Source organism: Colius striatus, chromosome 1 (genome assembly GCF_028858725.1).
Source record: "Colius striatus isolate bColStr4 chromosome 1, bColStr4.1.hap1, whole genome shotgun sequence".
NCBI classification, from domain to species: domain Eukaryota; kingdom Metazoa; phylum Chordata; class Aves; order Coliiformes; family Coliidae; genus Colius; species Colius striatus.
The window spans coordinates 91,284,998-91,311,583 of NC_084759.1; the positions used below are offsets into that span (position 1 = coordinate 91,284,998).

The following is a 26,586-nucleotide window of genomic DNA, read 5'->3' on the forward strand; positions in this document are numbered from 1 at the left end:
CTCAGCCCAGGCCCCACAGGGGATTTACAGGGCTCTGCCTAACATATCCTCTGCTGAGAGGAATAGGAAGGCAGGTCATTTGCCTTCCCAGGTCTCTAAGGTAACTCTACAGGCAGCTGCTGCAATACCCTGGTGCCAGAATACACAGGCAAAACCAAGGTGTGTGGCAAAAGGACAAGCAGCTTGTGTTTTGATGTGCACTGTACATTTTGCTTTCATCTGCTTTGAGATGAAGAAACGGAACATCCCACTGCCAAATTAACAGAAATTATTTTTACGTGCTGATTTGAAGAAAAAGTGCAGATTCCTTCAAGAAAATAATTTTAACATAGAAAAACTAGTTTCAAATGCCTTCACACACCAATCCAAACTGTCCACATCTTTCCTGAGTCTGTGTGAGGCTTAGCTTCTTGTGCAGCCTAGTCCCACTGCATGCAGGCCCCTGCCACACACCTACTCACCGCAGCCCACGGCTGGGCCTGCCGTCGGGCTGGGAGCTGGAGACACACCTGGTGAAGATGGTGACCCTGTGACTCCACTATTCTCCTCAGACCAGGTGCTATTCTCACTTCCCATCTCAATATGTGCTCTGAGAGTGGTGTTGAGGGTGGGAACGCTAGCATCCCCTAAGGCCAGCAGAGCTGCACCACCTTGAGAGCTGGCTTGAGGTATGCCAAAAGCTGAATGACTGCTGGTGGTGGCAGAGACTGTTTGATTTGGAAACACCAGCAATGGTGAACTAAGTTGCTCTTGCCCGGCTGTGCACATAGGCATGCTTGTGAGAGCAGCCATTTGCTGTGATGCTCTGCTACAGAGTTTTGTTGCGATGGACTTAAAGCCAACCACCACTCTGCACTCATGGTCAGCACCTTGCTGTCCGTGAATCCTCTGGCCCTGATGCTGTTGTCACTGCCAAAGCTCATCTGTGAGGCCAGGCTTTCTTTCCAAGAGGCTGGAGAAACGCTGGTGGGCAAATAATTGTGGGGTGTTTGCTTGTCAGCCAGGGGCAGGCGTACAGTGGGGCTCAGAGCCTACAGCAGCCACCACCTCGGTGGTTACAGGGGAAGCAGGACCTGCACAGCTTACTTCTTCAGGGGCAAACTCTGTGCTGTTTGTTATTTCAGGAGTCATTGTTTCAGTGGGAGGGTCCACAATCTCACTTGCAACACAGCAAAGGCACATTGAAATAGGACTTTAAATTGGATGAAGAGGCACCAGGGTCTGACCTGAAAATGGGACAGAGACCACTCAGTCATACTAATACCATTACAGAAATAGGTCTTGGATATTTCATTAACACAGTGCAGCACGTATGATTTTTACAGTGTTGAATCTGGTTAGTGCCTACACAAAGAAGCAGATTTGATTCCTAGGTCTCCTCTTCTGATTGGTGAACCATGGATCATTACAGTGGGAGAAAACCAGCTGCAGACATCAAAAGAGGAAAAAGTATGCCTCATGTTGCTCAGCAATCAGCTATTAGGCTAATCAAGGAGGATCTCATAGAAATTTCATCTTTCATACAGGGTTCACCTTCAAGTTCAGACACAGATCATATACATTCTTTCCCTGGAGACTGCAAAGGTGCATCTAAATACGCATTGTGTTCTGTATAAACAGTTGCAATAAAAACAAAAGTAAAAGCCCAACCATTGGAAAGTTATTCCAACTGTTCATGGCAAAGGGAAACCACATGCCAGCCTTTTGCTCACCCTCACAGTTTCTTCCAGGTAGGGATGGATTGGTATCCATAGTTGTCTTGCATCTGCACAGGTATGAGCCCATCAAATTGAAACACTGTGCAAACACAGAGCAGTCATTCTCAACATCAGAAGTGCATTCATCCCAGTCTGTAAGACCAAAACCAGGATATCAGTCAGACAGTCTCCCTTCTAACTGCATAAAGCTAGAAACGATCTTAAATAATCAGTTTTTAATTTATGAATGTGGTCTTCCCTTTTCATTGTTTATCTGACAGCCAAGCTCTAAGTGATGCAAAGCACTATCTGTGTTGTTATTTTCTCCCATAAAAATCAGCTGTATTTCTCCCTGTATCCCTGTACTCTGCAAAAAAAAATCTTCTCCAAGTAAAGACATTTTTATGTGAAAAAAATTTTGTAGGTTTACACTATAGCTATACCAAAAGCATAAATTCTACCAATTTCTGCATACAGTACCTCCAGATACGTCAGGTAATGAATAGATCTTTTACCACGAGCTACCAGCAGATAGAATATTAAATAAAGTCTTAATCCAAATACTGTTCTGCTTCAAATAAAAGGCAAATGCAAGCATAACTCCCATGAGAAGCACTCATCAGTTCTTAACAGATAACGTGCTAAGGGCAGAAATTCTTTATATAAAAGATTTTTTCTCAAAGGTAATACTGTAAAACTGTGACCTTCTTTCTGGCGGTCAGAGAAAAGAGACCCTGATTCATCAATGCCTGAATATGCTCTAAGGGTGTTCCTTATGCCTCATTTCAGCTGCTCAGAATCAGTTAGAGATGTTTCCTTCCTGGAATTATAGACCAATTTTATCGCCAAGTCTCTTCGCTCTTGAGGGATTTAGATCTGGAGTCTAATATTACCCTTCACACCCTGTTCCAGCAAACATGCAAAGCCCGGGTTAATGCTTTGGAGATTAATAATCTCAGTGAAAATCATGTGAGTCCTCCCTGTGTGCACTCCTCAGGGCTGTAAGAGAGTAATAAACTAGACAGAAATCTGTGTCTTGGGATAAATAATTGTGATCAGAAGCTAGAAAATCATTCTGAACGATGCATTGTCTTCAATACTTTTTCTGCAAACTTTCAGAGATTAATCACTTCTCCGAAGGAAAAGGAAGTCTCATTTTGGAAAGAGCAAGTTTACAGCAGACGTGTGCATGCACATACATGTGGTCATCTTTCTGCTTGCAGGCAGCCTCCCGCTTTTACATCCTCACAGATAATATTGCAATTCTTTTTCCTTTCCTTATCATTAGGTAATTGTTGTATCCATGACTGTTTCCATTAGACAATTTCATGTGTCTGTCGTCATCATCTGCCTATTATCTTACAGCCTAAGCCATTTAGAAGGAATACAGATGTAGGCAGGATTCACTAAAGCGCCAGCACTGAAAGTGCTCTCATTAATGCATTACTAAACTATGAAGTAATTCTGACTCTTGTTGGCTTCAAACCTCATCTGAGAGATGCTCCTGTCCTAACTGCCAAAGAACATACATTCACTGGCTCCATTGTCTCTGGGGGTTTCCTTCCTCATCACTTAGCATGGCTTTTTAAGCAAATTCCTTCACCTCCAATGGCCTCATTCAATCACACACATCTGGCCAAAACACTTATGTTCTCAGTGCTCACTGGCACTGGTACATCATTTATGCATGTAGATACACACATGCTGCACGTTTTTCCCTCTCTAACTGTTATGTCTCAGCTAAGGTATGTTTTGTGCTCTCTTTCTGCACTTTTGGAATATCTCTGGCCTTTCATGCCTGGCAAGAGCCTTTCAGCCACCCACACACCTCAATCAACAGTCCATAAAAAAACCACCTTTTTCTTAGCTCTGATTACCCACTATACCTGTAAGAGGTGTATACATTAGTTAAAAATCTGTGAAATTGCTTGCCTGATGATGTTGCAGATGCTAAAGGTTTGCATGACTTCATGGGGAACCCATGGAGGAGAAACTCAAAGAAATCACTTCCAATTCACTGTGTCCTGGAGCTGAAAACAGCTGGTGGCTAAACGAATAGTAATGAGAGGCATTGTCTACACTTGCTGTACTCTTAGACTTCTCCAGGAATTGGCTGCTACTGAGGATGTGATAAGGTGCTAGGTGGATCTTGGGCCGGACTTAGCACAAGTCTCTTTCGTCCCTTTCTCTTTTCTTACCTTGCTTTACAGAATAGACAGATATCTTAGCATCTCTATTCACCATCACATTAAACTTAATTTATGAATCTTCAAAGAGAGATGCAATTGCTCCACTCCCTTCATGTTGTGCTATCCCTTCTGACTTGTCATTTCAAAGTTGTATTCCTTGCTCTGCTACTGTCACTAAAACAAGCACATAGTCTTCTGGTAGCGAAGCTCCACAGAGAATCCAGGTGACATTGCTCCACTGGTGCAAGAGGATCTGTTTGGGCTTACAGTCAAAGGGTACATCCCAAGGGTCTCAAAGGTCAGAAAGCAAAATAGAACATTATACAAACCTTTCCTTCATGTTCTGCACTCCTTCACCTTATTTTCCACATTTGACCTTAGGTAACTGGTGTCAAACAAAGCTTGTTTGGTTAGGGCTTAAGAAACAGATACCTTTTCTCTGCCCCTAAGGTATAGTGGAGGAGTTGACTGTGCTCCTGGCTGAGTGGTGTTACTAGAAGCCATCTGGTCTTAGCAATTGAAGTAACAGTCCTGATCTATTGCCATCTTCCTCCCCACTCTTTTGGTCTCAGGAGAGACCAATAACATATGTAAAATATTTTGGCAAACAGCAGCATCTTGCAATTCAATATCTGCTACCACTGTGATATTTGTAGGCTTCAGGTGCAATTTGACTCTTTTTTTCCTATCCTATTCTTCTTACCACAGTAAATAAGCTTTTAAGGGCTCTGTGCCCTAAGATAAAAGAATACCGCATTCTGTTGGCTTTATCAACTTTCTTAACTCTGGCTCTGCCAGCTGGGAAACCTGAAGCTAGAACTTGGTCCTTTGAAGACAAAAAATGTTGATCACTGAAAATCAAACAAAGGCCTAATTTAACATAAATTCCTTGTGTGTTTCTTTAGTCCTATTCACTGAGAGGACATTTGGGAACTATTCTGGTTGGGTTTCTATAGTGAAGATGTTAGATTTCTCTCCTTAAATCCTGGCCCAAATACAGCTCCCCTGCCTTGAAGCACAAAACTGATTAGAGGGCATATGTATTTAAAGGTCACAAATATTCCATGGTAATCTTACTCGCAATTCAGTGAGAGAAAGATTTGGCAAACTTCCAACTGCTCAAAAAGTGGAAAGGGAGGAAAATTAAGAGGGAAACCAAGAGCTCTACATCTCCTTAAACACAGCGGGAGTGCCTGCAGGTACCTGGGGACAGCCAATGTTCCTTAATCCTGTCTTTTGGGCTTATGGATAAAAGACCATGGAGCAGTTCTCATGTCATGGTTTTCCCTCCAACAAACCACATGCTATGTCTCTCTATAAAGTGATCTGTGTGAAGAATGCTGGTGATTCTAAGTGTGACCAAAATACAAACCCCGGGGTTATGTTTGAAAATAATAATTTGAAAAAAAAAAACCCTTCTACTGTGGTGTTTTGCTGATCCACCAAAAGCACAGAGCTGTTGTGGAGGAGAGAAAACACTGGGACAAAAGTGGAGGCATCAACTCGGGATCCTGCACAGTGATCCTGAGCCTCACAATGATGCTTCCAGCTTGAAGAGATTCAGTCTGCACTTTCAGCTTCCCAGATTTGTACAAAGCAGAAATGTTGGGTGGAAATGAATGTTCAATCTGAAGAAAGGGAGAGGAGCAACAATAATTGGGAACCCAACAGGAGTAGCTCCTTTTAAAACTGAGCTATTGTGGTGGCATTTTAAAGATTTATACATGCAAATTTGTTATATAAAGATTTATATAACCATAGGAAATGTTGTAGGAATACAAGTTTCAAAGTATTTCAGAAACCTTACTTTTCATAGATTATTGAGGCACAGAGAAGTATGAGTACCCTTAGTGCACCTGTGAACTCTTGAAAGTGGTACTCATCTGACCACTGGATTCACAAACTAAATTTCCTTTTGCCTCAGGGGTGCAGAATTCTTCCTGCCCCTGTTTGCCTGCATCAGAGCTGAAATAGCCTGTTAAGTCTGCATCCGTCAGACCCTTGCTGCATATCACACAAGCGCTTTGTCCTAAGCCTCCCATACGTTCACCTTTACACTACCAGACACTGGAACTTGGTCATATTCACTGTTCCTGGAGCAGACTCTGGCTTGATTTTGACTAATACCAGCTAGCAGTCCCCCAGGCAGTACCCATGCAGTTTTTTATTTAGCATCAGCCAAGGGCCAGACCCAACAGACAACCTGAATTTGACCACCATACTTTGGAAGACCCAGCTGCAGCAATGCAGGGCTGGTGTGTGCCAGCTGCTGTTAATAACAGAATAGTTCAGGAAATGTTTCATTTACCAGTATGAGCATAGCTTTAGCTCCCAGGGAAACTCACTAGTCCAAGTCCAGCCTGCAGCCAAGTACAATGATAAAGAATCAAGAGACAAGAAAAATGGGAGTGTATAACTTCAAGAAAACGTGTTTGAGACACCCCAACTTCAAGGCAGTATCACAATTACATCATAGTTGATTATCAAACCGGTAAGTAGGCACATGAGATGAACAAAGGGTGTTACTCTGAACATGAAAGCTGGCATACTGCTGTCAATATTTGAGCTGTGCAGGAGTTGGCAGTTGTACCTTACATCTCTAGAAGGCTTCTCCTTTCTTGAGCCTTTTGTTCTACCCATACCTCAAAGCACTCCTTTGAGCATGCCAAAAATTAATGGGAACAGCTTTGTTCCCATTCAGTCTGAGTTTGCTCCAAAAACTCCTACAACAAGCTGTTTAATCAGTCTAAGCTCACATCAGGGTGAGAAGGCAAGAAAAAGAGGGGAGAGAGGAAGTGAGAGATGTTGTGCTCCTAAACACTCCAGGAGACAAAAGCAACACAGATGGACAGTGCACCTTTTCCTTCCCAATCTTATGATGGCAATTAGGTCTGCATTAGTATCAGAGAAGATTCACTCAGAGAACTCCTTCTGCACAACAAAAGCAGCATAGTTTGCAGCTATGGGAAATAAAACCGTGTAAAGAATTTCAACTTGCAATTTCTCGTGAACAAATCACCTCTTCTGTACTGCCCCTGAAAGTATGGCTCCATTAATGGTTTATTTTCCTCAAATTTATAGTCACATATGTTTATGAGTCACACTTTGTTTGGGAAAAGTCTTGTTTTGGATGGAGGTACCAGTTCTTCTATATGGGCTCTGTTCTCTATAGCAGAACTGTAAGAGATTGCTGCAACTGAAACATCTTCCCTATTCAGGAAGCTGAGAGATGCTAATAGATTCAATGACTCAAGTTTTTTTTGTGACTGATTACACCTAAGCATGGACAGTGGCTGCATGTGTGCATGCAATGAATGGGCCTGGAGAAGAAAGCCTGACCCAGTCATCTTTCCTTAAAGAAGAAAGAACTTTGAGAGCAGGCAGACATTGATTCAGAAGATAGCACTGAAATGAATGGCAGCAACGTCATTTCAATAATCCATTAAAAAGCCTTAAGTCAATTTAGTCTGAGTTTATTGCCAAACTAAAGATCCAAGGAAAGGAGCCCCTGTTGCAGACCTGCATTTTTAATTCCTTTACTCTTCTGTAGAGGAAAATTCTCATTGGCTCCATTGCTAATAAGGCCAAGGGCTTGATCTGTCTTGTCAGTTGAATTTCATTTTAATTATAAAGAAAGGTCACAGGAAACAGTATGATGATTTTCCAGCAATATTTCAGCCAGGCATAAAATCCTCTGTTATATTACATAATTTTTTAAATGAAAAACATATATATTACCCACAGATATTACCTCTATAAGCAACAGTCTTGAAAATTCTTCATATGCAGATCTGCTAGAATTGTGGAAATCATCAGTGAAGTTGTAGTTGAGAACTCTCATAGTAACACCAAATACCTTGGCCTCTGTAGGATACAATATTAAAACACACATTGACATAGCAGAAGAGGAAAAGATTCAGTCAAAACTGATGTGCTCAGGCTAAAATCTCAGATGATGGAAGGAGAAGCAGGGGGGGAAGGATGACAGATAGAAAATAAAGCCAATATTTGCTACAAGCTTCATTTGTGTTGAGGAGATGCACTTACATCAAGTTCATAAAGATACTTAGGAGACTAATTACAGTTGCATGAGAACTGGGGATACACATATCCCGGTGCACCTGACCTAGATAACTCCTGCATTTGAGTTACATTCAGGGTTGATTAGTCTGTGAGATCCTTTCTGGTTGACCAGTCCCGAATTTTTTTTTCCTGATCTTAGTAGTATGGATAGTAAATATATTCTTAAACTAAAAATAATAACAAAAAACTGTGCATGCTACTTGTCTACCTGGTAAAGACCTGACACGTAACATACAGAGCACGTAAGCCAAAGCCAAGAGCCAAGTAATTTATAACCACTTTAACCTGCATAAACAATCTGAGGCTGTTACTGTTTGGGTTGATTCCATAACTACTAGACCTCCAACTTTCCCTCTACAAAGGGAGTCATTTCCTCCTGACCCAAACTGGAGTCATACCTCATCTAATCAAAGGGAAGGCTCTTATGGATTAATATGAACAGCAGTATTCTCACTATGGCCAGTGTTAGTTTCTTGCCTCCTTTTGGAAGAAAATTAGGAGAGATTTATTTCTTTATTTGCATGAAGGCTTAGGAAATAAATTAAGGATAAAAGAAAAGTAAAATTATGTTTGATCAACACAGTAGGGTCTCAGGGAGCTAGCATCACTAGATAATAAGATCTAGACTGGCTTGAGAGTAGGGCAGAGAGGAACCTCATGAGGTTCAACAGGGGTAAGTGCAGAGTCTGGGAAGGAATAACCCCATGCACCAATACAGGCTGGGGATTGACCTGATGGAGAGCAGCTCTGCAGAGAGAGACCTGGGAGTCCTGGTTGATAACAAACTAACCATGAGCCAGCAATGTGCCCTCGTGGCCAAGAAGGCCAATGGTATCCTGGGATGCATCAAAGAAGAGTGTGGCCAGCAGGTTGAAGGAGATTCTCCTCTCCCTCTACTCTGCCCTGGTAAGACCACATCTGAAGTCCTGTGTGTCCAGTTCTGGGCTCCCCAGCTCAAGAGGGGATCAGGAGATGAGGATTGGGGTCACCAAGGTGATCAGAGGACTGGAACATTTCTCTTAAGAGGAAAGGCTACAAGATCTCGGGCTGTTTAGACTGGTAAAGATTGAGGTGGGACCTTATCAACACTTACAAGAGAGGATAGGGCCAGTCTTTTTTCTCTGGTGGCCAGTGACAGGACAAGGAGTAATGGGCACAAGCTGGAACACAGAAAGTTCTGCTTGAAAATGAAGAGAAACTTCTTTGCTGTGGGGGTGAGGGAGCCCTGGCACAGGCTGCCCAGGGAGGGTGTGGAGTCTCCTTCTCTGGAGGTTTTCAAAACCCACCAGGACGCATTCCTGTGTGATCTAATCAAGGTAAAACTGCTTTAGTAGGGAATTAGAATAGATAATCTCTAGAGGTCCCTTCTAACTCTGACCATTCTGCGATTCTGTGAAAATTACACAGGTTTCCTGCAAGCTTTCTTACACAGCCCTTGTTATTCCATTTAATCCTGTTCACTCATGAATATTCACCTGAATCTGGTCTTCCTCTGGGCACTCTTCTTAGCTCAGTTGAGTCCTTGACAAGTTGCATGTAAAATGGGGCTTGGTGGAAGCAGAATGAAGTGCCAGGAACAAATGATAATAATAAAAAAAAAGTACTCTATTTTAGTCTGATATCTGTAATACTCTGAGTCAGCTCCAACACTGCCTTATCAGCTAAGGTAAGAGCTCTGCTGTCTGAAAGTCTTAAGTTGCATAAACATGGGGGAGAAGAAAAGAAATGGAAAGGGAAATGAATTTTGAGGAGGACCAAATGGATCACTGTTGGACTGCAAGTTGGGGGCAGTGTAGGGGGAGAATGTACACGTATTTTAAAGTGATTATTTACCTGTTTTAACATTTTTACAGGAGATGACAGTTTTTCCACAGGTTTCATAGCTGACCTCTACTGAATACATCACACCTGCTTCCAGTTGATACACGTCCATTCTCATTTCCTCTGTCCTCAGGTTTTGCACAATCTCATTGCCCTTGAACACTTTGACTTGGGAAGTATGGGTCAGAGTAGAAGTGACATGTCAAGACATCTCAAAGCTGTTGCTGGTAACACTGAAGATTCGGTGGTTTTTAACTGCAGAGGGATATATTGCAGTTGCAGGAAGAGTCATCTCAGAAAAAGCAACATTTAATCTTTAAAATGTTTTTCTGTTCTAAATCCATTATAGACAAGCACTTTGACAATCAATAGGGGAAGCTCCTCCTTATCATCATGACAGAGGCTGTTCCTTTCATACTACCAGGTCTCCCTGTCCATGAATCGTCCCACTAGAGTGATTGAGTGCTTACTCTTCTTATCTCCTTTTATTGCACATATTTGTGTTGACCCTCTAGTAATAATCAGCCATGATCTGCAGGTTCAAGCAACAGGAGTAAGTTTGAAACAGTGAATCTGCAGACTCTACATATATTGACACCTGCTTTGCCTCTTGTCACTTTAATCATCAAAATGCATCTCTTCAGGCAAAGGCTGCCTGAATTTATCCCTGGAAAAACCCCACAGACTCCATCTTATAGAGGCTGGGGACAAAGCAGTGAGCAGCACTTCACCTATTTATGCCACTCTGGTCCAGTGCAATCATTGTTATGTCAATGGGAAAGGACAGGACCCTTCAGAGATTATTCCTTTCCTCCAAAGAGGAGGTGTCTAAATTGGGTAGAATGAGTTGCCCTCCAGCAGAGACTGTCTACACTACTTCAGAGTCCTGACTAGACACCTCTCCTGTAAATAGCTGGAGTCAGGTAACATGAATAGCATCCCCCATGCTAAGCTAGAGTCTGGCATACTGCTTCCACAACTTCCATTCTTTCACAATAATGATTAGCCTGAGAAAAAAGGAGTTTATTTTCTTAAATTGTTTCAACAGGACACAATTGTTTCTAGGACTCAGAGCCAGGTGATTGCCAAACACTTCCAAAGCTATATCACCCCTGCGCTAGAGGGACTTCAGTGTAATTCCTCCAGCTTCATCTTGGACCAGAAGTTATGGATGAAGATCAAGAATATGCAGACTGTCTGTCTGAACTAGCAAAGGACTACTTAATGGGAAGAGCAGGATGTTGTTAAAGGGGTTGTGGTAACTCTTTCCTGAAAGGGCTCAAGTCATCCATATAAAGAGAAATCTACTGGTATTTGTTCCCATCATAGTCAGCTATAATGTATAGCAGGGAGAATATTCACGAAAGTTGTGTCTGACCTCCCTAACTCATGTCTCCCACCATCTTCATAGACTCAAAAGCAAGAGGTCCACGTCCCAATGGCTGTGGCCAGAAGGAACTCCTATGGTCAGTAACAGATCCTCCTATACCTTGTTCCAGGACAAGCTGGGTCCAGGGGCAATGAGTGATGCTGGCCTTGCACGGCCATCACTACCATGCTTCTCATGCTTGAGGACTATCCACCACAAGCTCTGTGATGGGATCTGCACTTGAATGCTTCACGAGGCACAAGTGGCTCAAAGCCAGCACGGCCACCTCCACTTCCAGGAGGCCAGTTCCCTTCAGTAGCCATGGGAATAACAGAGATTCTGTGGTGGTCACTGCAATACAGACTCTGATCCAAATGTCATGTTGGGGAAGATTCTGTCTTTCCACTTCCATAGGCAGAGATTCACTTCAAAATTATTACCAGGTTCTGTGAACACTCTCCTATAACCTAAACAGCTCCAGGATAAAGGGATCAAAGAGTATTTGAATTAAAAGCAAGAAAATATTCATAAAAATTCAAGGTTACTTGCAGCACCCAACATCTATAGATTGGTTAGTCATGGACAGGAGACTTGAATTACTTTTAGATGGGGAGCTATTGCTGCTGTTATTGAGATTCAATGCTGAGCTTGGAGTAGATGCTGCCATGCCTAGGGGAAATATAGCATTATCAAAGAATTAAAGCATTCCAAGCAAAGCAAATCCAAAATAATACCATTCACGTTTTCTGCAGCTGAAAAGCAGCAACGGAAGTACTACAAATAGAAATCAAAATAAATGTATTAGCATGTCACAAAAGCATAAAATAATACATTCTCTTAATTTTGGAGATTAAAGGATTGTAAAATGGTTTTCTGACTAAAGCAATGAATCTGCAAGCACTTACTTATCTCATTATCTTTAAGCCTATTAGTGGCCCCCCGGATGTCTGTGGGCTGTAAGTAGATGCCTCTATATTTTGCTGAAGTGGTAGCACAAAGCATTATTTCACCCATGGCCAAGCTCCATCTGCCTCCAGCAGAGGACCCTGTATAATCCAAGGTGGGATTGTACAACACTGAGTCCCGGCTGCAGTCAAAATGGGAAGGAGGGTTCATGTCTGGAACAAGCTGCCCAGGGGGGTTGTGGAGTGTCCTTCCTTGGAAGTCTTCAAGGCTCACCTGGACATGTTCTGGACCTGCTTCTGCAGAGGGGTTGGACTAGTTGATTTCTAAAGGTCCCTCCCAACCCCTACCGTTCTATGAATCTATGTACAAATAGCATTACTAATCGATTTTGCCTGGGAGGCTGCAGCGGTGGTGAGTGACTTGCTCTGAGAAGCAGTAAGGGTCTGAAGCTAGAGGGTTTGGCAGCTGAGTGAGGACAGCTGAGGATGAGACAGGACAAACAGTCAAGTACTGTGAAATATGTACACTGCATTTCAATTGGAAATAGCTAACCACTGGTTTACGTGGCATCTTCTCTCAACAGGAGGAGAAGGCGCACTGAGTGCTCCAGAAAGGTGACTCTTGCACTAGACCACCAAGTCCTGCAGAAGAATTCTTGGTATTCTTGGTATATCCCAAGATGAAATCTATGTTTCTTACCTTCCTTTCTTGGGTTCAGCTGATGAAGGTTGACATGCTGAGGTTCGCAGCTGTAATAACCCTCCAGATTTACACAGATGTTTTCCTCAGGACAAGCATTGAGTTCAACATAGGCACATTCATTGACATCTAAGAAGAAGAACACACCTTGTACAGATATGGATAGCAGCATCAAGATTTATCTGTAATATGAGTAGAGCAAGCTCTGGACATGATAGATTGAGTGTAAATCTGCAGTAACTCTACTGAAGGAATTCTGGGTGTATGTGGGTACAATGAAATCAGAATGTTGCCCTTCCCCAAAACTAGCCCTCATCCACTTATAACTCTCTCACTTTTTACTCCAACTCTTTGGAATAGGAGGAAAGTTAGTGGCAGCTCCTGCTTACAGTTATGAGATGTCACCTAAAACTCAAAGAACATTGATGGCAGGGGGAAGGAGATCTACCCAGTGGTTTCACTGAAAATTGGACCAAGTTTTCAAGAATAAACACAGAGTAAGAATTGATGACAACAGCATTTATGGATGCACTTCAGAAGTGAGAATGTTCAGATAACTACACAGTAGTAAGTAGATTAAAATGATTTAAAATTAATATGGTTAAACATTTACCTAATATTTAAAAATTATGTAGCAATATGCGGTAGTAAGTATAGTACCAGACTATAAATACTCCTTGTTTCATGCAAGCTACTGGAAGTAATACATGTCTATAAAATCAGACTGCATCTCCTTACCAAGAATAAATACTTTTTAAAAGAGCTTGCTTAATACAACTAACGATTGTGCTACAAATTTTGAACACCTTGGCTTCTTCATATGAAGATGGCCTATGCTATGCTATTAGGAGAAAATAAATGAGGAAGCAGGAGTATTCCCCTCCATACTTTTCACTCCAAAATAATTGTTGAGTAACTACAACCCTCTCCATCCTCTAGTGGATAGATTAGGGCCATATTTGCAAAGTTTACAAGATTCACTATGGTATTTTTGGAAGAAAAGTGATAGACATAAGGATGAAATCCCAAGTGGAAATGGATGAAGCTCCCTGACAAAGGTTTTCCCCATGATAGGATTGTAATAATTAACCTTGTACTTCCATGTCAATCACTTCATACACATGCTTCACAATGTCCTTCAAGGAAGAAGTAACCTTTGCCAGCAGAGCTGGCTGTTGCAAGCCAACAAGAACCTGGGAGGCCACTGTCCCAATATATACGTCTGCACGTCTACTCTGTATATGGTATGCAGAGACATTCAAGGGCTGTAATGCACCAGTAACCTGGAAAACAGGAGAACAAACACTTCTGTATGTCTCTCTTTTATCAGCACAGTGGTATGCCAATGAAGCAGAACTCATGAAATGATTATCATCATCTGAGTGTAGAAAGAATCAATTCAGAAACCATAGCAACGTGGCAATATTTAGGTTTGTGTTTATGCAAGATGAGCTCTTCTTATTATCACATTTCACAACAGGGTTATAGGAAAGTAATGACAAGCTAAGGGAGATATGGAGCTGCATGTCAGATCTCAAATGCTTAGACAGGAGGATGTAACCCAGGAAGATGAGAAAAAGGATCTTTGTCTTGTAGTGCTTAAAGATCAAAATCTCAATAGACAGAATATATATGCTATTACTTCTTAAACTTTTTGAGTCTTTGTCTTTGCCATAGCTTGCCATAGACCAATATATGAAAGTCTTCGTATATCGTTGCGCTCGTCTCCTCACTATGCGGTGACAGGACCAGGGTTTCTTGCTTTTTTAGGAAATGAGATGAGTGAATTCAGGTTGGAAGAAGAAGTAAATTCATGCAACACCCCCATGGTACTGCTATGTTCTGTTCTGCCTATTAGTGCTAGTTGATGAGGGGAGAAGGTTTCCTTTGCTACTAGCCCAGTCTCAGCTGGAAACTGGGGAGGGAAATAGGAAATTGCCCTCTTGGATACCTTTCAAAGGCCATATCCAAGTCTGTTTTAGTCCATGGCATAGTGATATGTACTAGGGGAATGCTTTGGGTTTATGGCCTATGTCCTAGTTCATCAATCCATTTCCTAAATACCACTGAGAGGATGGAGTCAACATCCCTATACATGCATGGCTTTAGTATGAAGCCTGGTTCTTCCTGCAGAGCCTTCTTCAGGGAAGAGTGCCTCATGCCTATGCTAGAGCTGTGTTTTTGTGTGTTGACTTGGACTCTTCCTGCATGCTGCACTGGGGATAGGGAGAGGCATGCCATGTCACCACTGCATGGTTGTGCACATGTTGTTGCCAATGCTGCTACTAATCTGTACACGAGATGGAGCCTCGGTCCTACAGCAAAAGCAACACCCTGCTGTCTCCCTCAACACTCTTCCTGTGGCAGGAATGACAACAAAATACCCTTGATCCAGACTGAGTCCCAAGGTTTTGCAGTGAAATTTCTGGCCCTGATAAATCCACCTGCTGTGTTGGTCCCAGTGTCATAGATCAGGTTAGTCTCTTAAAAGGTTTAGCTCAAAGCTCCTTATCAGAAAACATCACGTTTTGCAGGTCTTGATATCTGGACCCTGTCAGTCATAGACTAAATTGAGACAGACCTGGAGCAAGCATCGCTTAAGCAGGAAAAGAACAAAAAAACCTATATTTCAGAATGTTTTAAAGTTGCCCTTGGAAGAGACCTGAAAAATTTACTAGAGACTGATAAATCAATGTCACTTGAGCTGCTTGAAGATGTAGCTGACATTCGGTAATTAGGAATAAATTAAGACCAAAAAAATCCCAGTCTGGCAGAAAAAAATGTGGGAGTGACTGTCTTGCAAGGTTATGCCCAGCACAGATGACTATGAAGCAAGAGGTGGTTACTAAGGAATACAAGCACGGCCTCAATGGGCAACACACAGGAGCATTCATGTTTGTACATACCATGGAGTGCAAAAGGCGTGAATGATTCAGAAGGTGGGAATCCACTCTGATTGGTTCATTAAAATCCATTTTCACAAGCATTGTCACATTGTACCAGAATGTTCCCCCGAATTGTACAAAATAAAATAGTCAAGTTATCTGAGGTCTGATGCTATAGAAAGCAACAGAGCTATAGGAAGGCTCCAAGAAACCAAAGCAAGCTTTAACTTGGCAAATGTGAAGGGCCCTCATACAGCTATCAGCTACAGCTTTCTTTGCCATATGCTGCAGGTAGCTGTGCCAGCCAAGGAAGGTCTGCTGGACCCACGGCACCCCAGCACCATTCAGCGCTCATGGATGCAGACACCAAAGCTGCATATCCTGGAATTGATCCAAATATCCTGGAACTGATCCAAAGCAGATTCCCATATTTGTTTTGTGGAGAGCTATGGTAACAGTTTTCCTTCCCACCCTCAGAAGGAAAAACTAAGCGCATTTCTATTAGAAGCAGTCTTGGATTTATCAGTAACATACCCTCTGGCACTGGATCCACACAGCCTGTTCCTTTGGATGAGTTGCAGCGTTTTTCAAGCCCTGGACATTCAGTATCGAACGTGCAAGTGTAATTAGATGTTTGTATATTCTCAGATGGACAAATACCAGGTCTTGAGGCAAATATGCTGGATCTATTGAGTGCTAGGTGACAAAAAACATTTCTGAGAACAAAAATATAGAAAACCGTTTCCATAAAATTGTGCTGTTTTATTTATAGTAAACACCTCCTCCTCATTTCACAAGTGTGTCTGTTCTGAGGTTTTCACTGGGAGGAAACAGTAGCCTAAAATACCATTGTTTTCATTTTAAAACTGCAAATGTTGTCAGATATTTCTCTTGTTTGTGACATTTCTGTTGCAGAAATTTTTAATTGATCATTTTCCATTAATAATGATAGATGGATGGATGGATGGATGGATGGATGGATGGATGGATGGATGGATGGATGGATAGTTTATATATATTTCGTTTCTACATGTAGAGACACTGAAGCACTGCAAAACAGAAAATGTGCCTGATGTCAGCTATGACTAATCCAAATAATATATAATGATCAAAGAAAATGGGTAATGTTTAAGCTGGAAATCAGGAGGTTTCATTTAACCTTTGGTAAAGTTAACCTTTAGTTATAGTAATTGAAGATGTTACTTGAAAGGGGAGGCACAGTGCTGTCCTTAGGCACAGTTAGGTGGGTTATATAGAGGGACAGGAGAGCATAATTGAGCCCATGGTCTGCAGCCTCACAGCACTCACTCTGAATCTGCCAGCCACCACAGGAGGTTGGTAGCCCCCACCAGTCAGCCCTGCAGATAGAACAGTGAAGGCAGGGGGTTGCTGCTTCCCAAGCTGAGGGAAGCATGTACTCTTTTGCATATGAAAACAGAAACTCTTTCTAAGCTCTACAAACATTACTTTCACCCATGCTCTCAAACATAGCTGCAAGTAATGCTCAGATCCAGTCTTGTCCATCAATCTAAAAGGTTTCTCTTTTCCATTCAAGTTTTTAGTCCTAAAAATTCTTGATCCATTCCTGAGCAACTAAAGCCATCCACTGGATGTGAAGTCATATATGCATAAAGAAATAGCCTATTAAAACCAGTGGTTTTAAGATTATGATCTGTGTCTCTTGCAGGCACAAAGTATGTTTTTCAAGGGTCTCTGAAAGGTAACTAAGAAAAGCATAAGTATAGCTTCATGACGAGGGTCCACATCTCTGCTGGAAAACCTGCCAAAACTCACAAATATAATAGGAAAGAGAACAGGTAATGCATTGAGCTGATACTTCTTAGCACTGTGCAGGTTATTTGCAGGTGTAATTTCAAAGATTTGCATGCAGATTATGAAACAAGCACTTTCCCACACGACTTTAGATCATATTTTGTACACTGTGTGTATATACTTTGTGTGCACACAGCCAATGAGTGAGTGCTTTAACAGGGCTGTGGATATCTTTCGAGTAAACTTGGTGTTAGACCCACAAGAGCTCTGGGGAGTAAATTAGGAAACTCTGTCCCTGCCTGGAAAAGGGAGAGAAAGAAATCCCTTGCTTTCCAACCAGGTGGATCTTTGTAAGCATGACACAAGCATCTAAATTGCTCCAGCTCTGCATTTCAGGTTCAGTTCAAGCAGGTTTGAGGTTCAAAGCAGCTTGTTCCAGCAGGGTCTTTTTTTTGGCATGTTTAATTGTAGTGTAAAAGATTTAACGAGTCAGATGCAATCTCAGAAAACACTACTGAATCCTGGCCGAGTGCCATGCTAGCCATTTATTTCAAATCAAAAGGTCACCATTTTCAGATCGGCGGAAACAGAGATAGATTCACATCACATTTATGCCTAATTGTACCAGATGCACTTGGAAAATCTGATTTACGCTCTCCAATCAAGTTGGGGACAGTCACCTACCAAGCAACACTGACAGCACTGGGGAGCAAGCCAGCCAATCCCCCTGTCGGTTGGATAAAGCGGAGGTTTTTCTCTTCCATTATCTACATAAATGCACAGAAGCAAAAATGCAGCACCTAGTGCTTAGCAACCAAAGCTCAGTTACCAACCTGCCCACATGAGAGCCTCTGGGTCTGCCGTGACCACAGGATGGGGGTGGATCTCCCAGGAGACAGATGCTGAGGGACTCCATTAACTCAGCCATAAACCCCCCCTTCCTCTGCCTCTATCCACCTGGAGGAAACTAGTTTCATTCAGAAGGTGCGGCAGAGCCAGGGACCAAAACCCTGCATTCATCGCAGGCGTCAGAAGGTGGAGACAAATCTGTGTGATCATAGAAAGAGCTCCTGCAAAGCGTGTTGCTAAGACAAACTGTCGGTTTTCATCGTATGACTCCAGTTTCCGGGTCTTTGAGTACAGGTGGAGCTTACCTGCTCAAACGGATGTTTTCCAGCCGGATTGCCTGCCTGGGGCTTGCTTAATCAGGATGGAGGGCAGCATTGGGATGCGCTGTTTCAGCTGACAAATTTTTAACACCCTTCCTTCTGAAAAGCTGTGTCACTCACTAGAAGATACTCAGGAGCCACAGGCTGAAATTCGGCAAGGGCATGGCTGTTAGACAATGTGGGGAAATGTCAGAAAGCACAAACCCAGTTTGTGTGTGCTCAGAAGAAACTTAATGAAATTTAGTCAGTGCCAGCTCCAATGGGTTCATTGAGCTTGCAGCACTGTGACATGGCCATGCTCTGCCCTGTCAGCACTCACACCAGCAACTCGTGGAGACCCATCAGGAACACATGGTGAGCACACAGATCAGGTCAAACTCTGGGTAATCCTGTTTACCCCATGGTTAATTTTTTCAGGAATGGCATGGGGTGAGTAGCTTAATGGAACAGATAATTTGCAAGGAGAAAAAACTAAAAAAAAAGCTGGGGCTTTTTTTGCTATGGAAAAGAGAAGGCTGAGAGGGATGCAATCAAGCTTCACAAAATCTGAAAAGCAAGGGATATTTAGCTGAGTCCACAATAATAAAGCACACACTTCTTTACCCAAATACGAGTCAACTTCTGCAATTTGTTGGCACAGAAGAGCGTGAAGGCTGACAGCTTCGGTGGGCTCAAAAAATGCACAAGACAATTCCCAGACAGGAGACCCATAAGCAGACTCCATGGGGAACAGGCAGTGACATACCCTCTGACACCTGTCATTCCATTTCTGTGGCTGCTGGGAGCACACAAAGCACAAACCACAGGGCAGCCAGAGACATCTGCTTCTGGGTGAAGTCCCATAGGGCATTTAGCCCTTTCCCACCCTGGAGAGATGTTACAATGCTGCTCACATGTCCCTGGTGACACTGCTAAGTGATGGCTTTTCGGTGACAGCCCAAGCAGGGTGGGCAGCTGTGCCAGAGCTCCTCATTGCTTCAGTCAGACCCAGCATGCAAATATCTGCACACAGGCTCCGAAAGGTCCCAGCCCTGATGAGGAGATACCTGGCCACATAAAATGAGGAGTGTTTTACTTTACAGTTGTTTTTATGAAAACCGGGAAGTTACACACAAATGGTACTCTCATTAAAATGTAGCCTTAACATTGCAAATGAAGTTAGGTTAAGAACCTCTAGGATAAAGGTTGTCTGGCCCTTCTTATTTCAAAGTATTTATATATTTTTTTCTTATATGTTTTTGTTCATGTGTGCTTAAAAAGCAGCCTTCATCACACGCTGATGCACCCCGTCTCTCCCTGACTGGAAACTAAGCAGAGGTAGAGGGCAGGTAAGGAAGTTCTCTGCTTTCCGCTTACACAGTAAGGTGGAAGGTGGGCAGCAAACCAGTCACCAGGAGAAGTAACCGTGTCGTTGATTTAAGCAGATGGAAATAAGCCTGGAGAATTGGACCCTGTCTTTGCCTACAAGAAATTCCTGCAAGATGCTGGGAAAGACTCATACAACACATTGATAACAGCCTTCGAGAGGCATGGGTTTTGCAACCCCAGGAACCTAACCTGCAGCCCTGAGACCTGCTTAGCAATCAGGGGACTGCTCACAGTCACCATCAAAGGCACAAGGCTCTGCACTCCAACCATGCAAGTTGTTAATGGCAGCCCTAAGCACTCTGAAAAACAAAATACATTTTAGAAAACCCCAAAACACATCCTAGATGTCTTAGAGTAGGCATACAAAATGGTTCAAACTCAGCCTTTCTGCAGCTCAGTGGCCCAGCTGTGAGAGACAGAGAACGTCTCTCCATTCCTGCAGACTTTGTGAAGACTAATTGCTATCTGTGAATTGCCTCAGGATTCACCTCAAGAAGTGATAAATAATTCTGTGTTCAGAGAGACGCTCAGCAGAGCGGTGCGTCTCCACTCAACATGGAGTTCAGGATGATGTGCTGCTGGAAAGCTCCCTAGAGGGGCTCCATCATCCCTGAGCACCACACAGAAATGTGGTCCTTGGGCAAGGCAGCATCTGATCACGTAATTACAGTTTACAAACCTGCATCTATAGGCGTAAAGAAAGGAAACAAAGATTTATTTTATTTAATTCTGCTTTTAGAATTAATTCTAGCACTTTGTAACTTTTAGATAATTAGCTTTGCAACTTTCATTTTTAAAAAGTTGAAATAGTTTGCATGTGCAATGTCATCCTTAATAGACTGATGGGTGACTTGTGAGAACTACCACAGCAAGTCAACCGGTTATATAGACATTTTTTCCCCAACAGTAAAGAAATAAGAAAAATAGCATCTGCCATACTCCAGACAGAGGTAAATGTTTCCTTCTAGGAAGAAAAGGTGGAGAACAGCCAGGAGCAGGTTACTGTGAAAGGTCATGCAGACCTTTTTGCTCCTAGTAGGATGGAGAGCATGCCAGCATGGATAACATCAGGAAGAAAATAACAGTAGTTCAACAGCATGCTGTGCAGTAACTTCTGCAGTTGCAGTTTCCCTTTTCATCATTTATTTAAGACTGTGTCTAGACAGTGCATTACCACTCAGAGAATTTATGACTAATGCCCTGAAAAGCAAAGATGCCGGAATAATGTAAACACAGAAATCACCTAGAAACCATACAAAACCTTTCATGGTTTTAAATATTCCCCAATACACTTTGACAGGGAAAAAAAAAGTCAAGATGACCACAGAATTTCATGGACAAACCTGCCCAGAGTGCCCATCAAAAATGTGGCAAAGGCAGATCAGAAAATCTGCAGCTAAGCTTTACAAGAGATTTCCAGATTGGTTCATGTTAGGTAAAATAAGCTCAATAGCTCTCAAGCCTAAAATACCCCTAGAGATCATTTTAAATGCACTAGAATTATTCTGGGAAAAAAATATTTGAAGTGTTACCAGGATGCCTTTTTTCCCACCCAAGTAGACAGTCTCGATTTTCAGAGGCTCTGAAACACCTTGAAAATACTGATAATTTGTAGTTTCTTGTGCAAATAGAGACAACCACAACTAGCTAGTGACTCATCAACATTTGACAGAAATATTTCCGTGTTCTACAGAATTAAAAAGCACTTTCCTCTGATTGCTTCTCAGTCTTGTAATTTGATATACATGCGCTTGCATGTATGCATGTGCATGTATATCAAAAAGGCTTTTCTGAAGTGCACATTCAACACTACTTAGATCTACTGGAGATTTTCCCCAGCATGGAACTGCTGTTTGGAAAACACATACGATCAACAATGAGTCTGTGCCAGTCTGAGAAGAATGCCTGGTCATGTTGTAACAAGCAGGTCAAATTTTGCCCTGGATGATACTTCACAACAGCCACAGAGCCAAATAATTGAAGGAAACAATAAATGAGGGATGATGTATATCTAATTATGCTTTCATTCCTCTTCTCTAGAACGTAATTTAAAGAACAACTGAAGCACAATGACCACTTTTTGTGTTCTCGTCTTTCTGTTAATGGAATTTTTCTGCTATATACTACTAGTAACTGTTGAGGAAATACCTTGCAAAAAATCTTTGGAGGTCCATTTCCAATGCTCTGAAGTAACTTAAAAGCAGGATGAACACATTGTTCTTTACAGATCCCATGACGAGACATACGTCTCATATCCTCTCATGTCATGTCATATGATCCAATGCAGGAGCAGGTTCAGGGACATTCCCATAGAACTGAGTCACTCAAGTCTTATGACCCAAAATGAGGGACAGAGCTGCAATTGGACCTTTATTTTTCAATCTTTTGTTACAGTGTTGAGACTATGCAAAATCATGGGATGATAAGTTGAAAAGGGGAAACAGAGAAAATGCAATGTCATACTGAAAATAAGAGACAAAATTATGTCTTGCAGAACTCTTTTGGATACTGAAATAGTTCATTGCTGGCCTAGTTAACCCAAGATGCCCATTCAGTTTAAAAGTATGTGGCTTTATTCATTAAAAAAAAAAAAAAGGTTCCTTTTCCCCAAAGAATCCTTTCAACTTATGACTTGAGTTCTGCAAAAAATCAGCAGTTTCTTGTTGACAACTGATAGCCTTGATGTGTGAAGGGGAAAAATCTTTCATTCGAAGCAAAGATGATTAAGTCTTCCCAAGCAGAGTTCTGTTAAAACTCAGAAGTTAAATCACATCCACCAAAAGGTTCACTACTTTTCAGTTCCTCAACATAGCCATAGATAACCAAGGAAGCCGTGAGAAAATGGATCCTAATACAATTTTGATTGAAAAGCAGTTGAATTTGTGATTAGGGGTGGCAGAGAGCATGAACCAGGAGCATTAGTCTTTCCTATCTACTCCTTACCATGTTGGATCAAGTTTACTATAGATTTTTGCAGACTGATTTCAGAGAACAGAAACCTCTTGCCCATAACTGAACGAAGCCTTTGTATGTCTCAGTTTAAATGAGACATACATAAATGAGTTATTCTGTCACAACCATTTATTTCAACTATTCATCTCACTAAAACTTACCTAAAGACCAGTAGAGTCCAAGTTGTTCATATCCGTCACAGCAATCTGCAAGAGTAACTGTTTCAGGGACTTCAACAGTATGATACTGCATTTTATAGTACATCCAGGGACACATCATCCATGGTATCCATCCTCCACAGGAAGTCTTTTTCTCATAGGACTTTTGGTAGGCAATCATTTTATATACGTTCTTGGTCACATAATTGCACAGATGGTATCCTAGCAAAGACAAGCCTTTCTCTACGAAGGAAAAAGTAAAAAGGGAAAGAAAGGGATCAGCACTAACTTGTCACCTCAGAGCACAAGTTCCTTGCTGTATCTAGTTAAAAATACTGTCATGAGAAAGCAGCAACAGAACAACACAGATGATTGATTTCCAGGAATTCTGATGTTAGGAAGAACATCACTTGAGAAAATGGACAGAAGGAAGAATCACTAGTGACTGCTTGTCACAGGCATCACTTCAGTCATAAACAGATATAGATTGGCAGAAAATTCAAAGAGCTCTCAGGGCCTTCACATGCAAAGCAGAAAAAGGGCAATTCAACTCAAGTTTAGTATAAAGGAAATTAATATACACATTAATAGAAATTATCAGGAGAGTAAAAGAAGCACTCCCAGGGAAAAGTCATCCAGTAACATTAGATGTCCACTCCAGGCTCATGCTACCAAAAGTGTTCATCTTCCTCCACTGACAACAAAGGAAAGGGACTCATGGGCAGATGAGTCACAGCAGATGTCTGGAATAAAACATCCTTCAGACATCGCCCGAGGCTAAATCTAGGTACTCATACATCATTGGGAAGGACTTCCAGGTATCTGACACAAAAGGTATTCCTGGTGCTCCTACGTTGTCTATCTGTGTTTGTAGCAGACCATATTAAACCAGGCCTTTGGATAGCTGCAGTGGTTCATTGACTTCAGTATAGATCAAGTCAGCAATGAGTTCATTAACTACATAATTTCACACAGGTCTGGGAAGGGGTCTCAGCTTCTGGAATTCTGAATCCAGTCATGATGAGGAGTGAACTTGTTACATGCTTTACTTAAAACTGAAATACTTGAGCAGGAGCAAGAAACAAAAAATAACAACACAAAGAAACCAAAACAACAACAGCAACAAAACCAGATGGAGTTTAAGAATTAGAAGTAAGCAACCAACAATCGTGTCATAGACATCAGGCCGTCTCCTAATGAGATGTTATAAAAGTCAGAGAGGCTGAGTCACCCTGTATCCCATTTGGGAAACAGATGGGACAGAATGAAAATGCCTGTGTCATCATCTAGACAAAGCAAAAGAAATTTCAATGAGGATAAACATGAATTAGCTGCAGAGAGTCAAGTATGGCAGGATTGTTACAGAGCTCTGAAGGGACCAGAGATGGTCAGCAGGCAGACTGAAGCTAAAAAATACACAACAGGCATAGAATTAAAATATTTACAGCTTATCTGCACAACTTATCTCCTGACTGAAAAAATGAAACAGGTATAAACAATTATAGAAAAAAACAACTGTCAGGTTGTCATAAATCATGTGCTTTTATCATGTCCAGCTTTCCAGCTAAACAGAAGATACACGTGCAATTTGAACAGAACTGGTAAAAAAGCTTTGACTAGGGCGATCCATTTGTAGTGCAAGGATGGTCCAGAAGAAAGTACAGGATAGATACCATAAGGCACAATGTATCCCTCAAGCCAGCTCAACCAAGTCGCCCAGGTCTTTCTCCAGCCTTAATCCTAGCCACTGCTCAAATAAGAACAGCTTGAAAGACATCCCTTGCCATAGATGTTCAAAAGGCAATAAAGAAAACTGGGTTTACTTGGTGCAGCTCCCAAACAGAGGCATAGACACTTCCCTGCAGACAAAGGCACCTTGGAAGAGCACAAGGAAGGAGAGGTGTTTGGGACTGACCACAGACCACCACCAGTATAAATAGCTCGCGTCTGACCAGACCCAAGAAGATGATCAAGCCCCTGGGAGTCTAGCTCTTCTATTCCTAACCCATCTGTGCCTTCCTCCTGCAGCACAAGGCAGAGTATAATGCCAAGCCATGCTACAGAAAGCACGTGTGAGAGACCTCTCAGCAGGCTCCAAGGACACCTTTGCTGTTGCTTAGAGCAGGTCAGCAGGAAAAGATCTATAATAAGGCCACAGTGGAAAGCCCACTCCTTGCTTCTTCCTCCTTCCCAGTCTCAAGCAGGACACCTCTGTGTTTGGTCCCTGGAGCTAGCCCCAGAATCTGCAGCTAAAAGGCCTTCATCTCCCTAAAAGCACAAGGGTTGTGCTTTGTCCATAGAAAAGTGGAAGGAAATGGTTATGAGGGGCAGGAAGAAAGACACCCAGCCTGTTTCAAGCTGAGAAGCTGAAATCCCCATGCTGCCTGACCCAGAAAAGGACCCCAATGGTCAGGATGGAGGTCTGACCAGGACCATGACAGCTTGTACTCAGCTGTGATATGTAGGTGGCTATACAGGAGGCAACTGAAGGTGAAGTAAGCCAGAGGTAGCTTCCCTGCCCTGGTTAACTTTAGGACATCCTTTTGGGAGAGGGGCAAAGGAAATATATGTAAGTTCTGGAGCAGAAATTAGAGATCAAGGGCTGCTTTTTAACCAATGCATTTGATCAATTACCACTTCACATGAGGCACAAGTGCCCTACAAGAAACAGGTAGCTATCATCGTGTTTTGTAAAGCATTTCTTCACCATCTGTTAAGAGTGCTCCAGGGAAAAAAAGCTTACTCCAGAAAAAAAAGCTTCTAGGCATAGGCATGGGGAAATAAACAAAACAAAAATGAAACAAATCTTGTTTCATCTTTTGGATTGTCTTTCCTTAGTTTAAGATTTGAATGGCTAAATATCAAAAAGGTCATGGAAAGAATACCTAAATCATTTTAGATCTAGCTTTTATCTGAAGAAAGTGCACAATCATATATTGGTGATTAGGAAAGGTGTAAGGAGCAGGACAAATTTTCGTCTATGAAAATGATAAAAATAAACTGTACCATTAAGAAATCATACTGTTACAGTATAAAATTATGTAAGAGGAGAGTAGGGCAGGTAAAGAAGATGAGTTTAGTTCAGCCTTGTTCGCCCTTACTTTGATCCCCCCATTTCCCCAAAGTTCATGTATGATCATGGCTAGAACAAAGCAGGGACTGTGAGTGAACAATAAAGTAAGGAGAACATTGAAGATTCATGTCTTCCATGCAGAGCTGAGGCTTCAGTGAGGACAGAGCACTGGGAAGCTAAAAATTCCAGAGTCAACTGAGCTGGCTTAGGCTCTACAGCAATGTGCAACATAAATACAGGTATGAAACTCAGAATAAAATGGTATAGAATTAGACATGGTTTATAATTAGAAGCTACAGCTGTCAGAGCAGATATGAAATCATATTTCATACTTCAACGTTGCTACTACAGATAGAATAAGGCTGCCAAAGCCAAAAGAGAAGGTCTGAGCTATGACTATGGTGGTACAAAAAGATACCCTCACTGGAAGAAGTCAGACCAAAG

General features: G+C 42.0%; 1 protein-coding gene across 1 annotated transcript in view; it reads right to left on the reverse strand.

The window, feature by feature from the left end:
- Positions 1–23,307, reverse strand: part of UMODL1 (uromodulin like 1) — a 43,576-nt gene extending 20,269 nt beyond the window's left edge. Inside the window, 10 exon segments of the mRNA XM_062005430.1 lie at positions 462–707; positions 1,713–1,850; positions 5,364–5,514; positions 7,638–7,750; positions 9,803–10,045; positions 11,760–11,828; positions 12,765–12,893; positions 13,855–14,047; positions 15,671–15,783; positions 23,073–23,307. Coding sequence (XP_061861414.1) covers positions 462–707; positions 1,713–1,850; positions 5,364–5,514; positions 7,638–7,750; positions 9,803–10,045; positions 11,760–11,828; positions 12,765–12,893; positions 13,855–14,047; positions 15,671–15,783; positions 23,073–23,250 — 1,573 coding nt within the window. The 5' untranslated portion in view covers positions 23,251–23,307.
- Between the last annotated feature and the right edge of the window lie 3,279 nt (positions 23,308–26,586).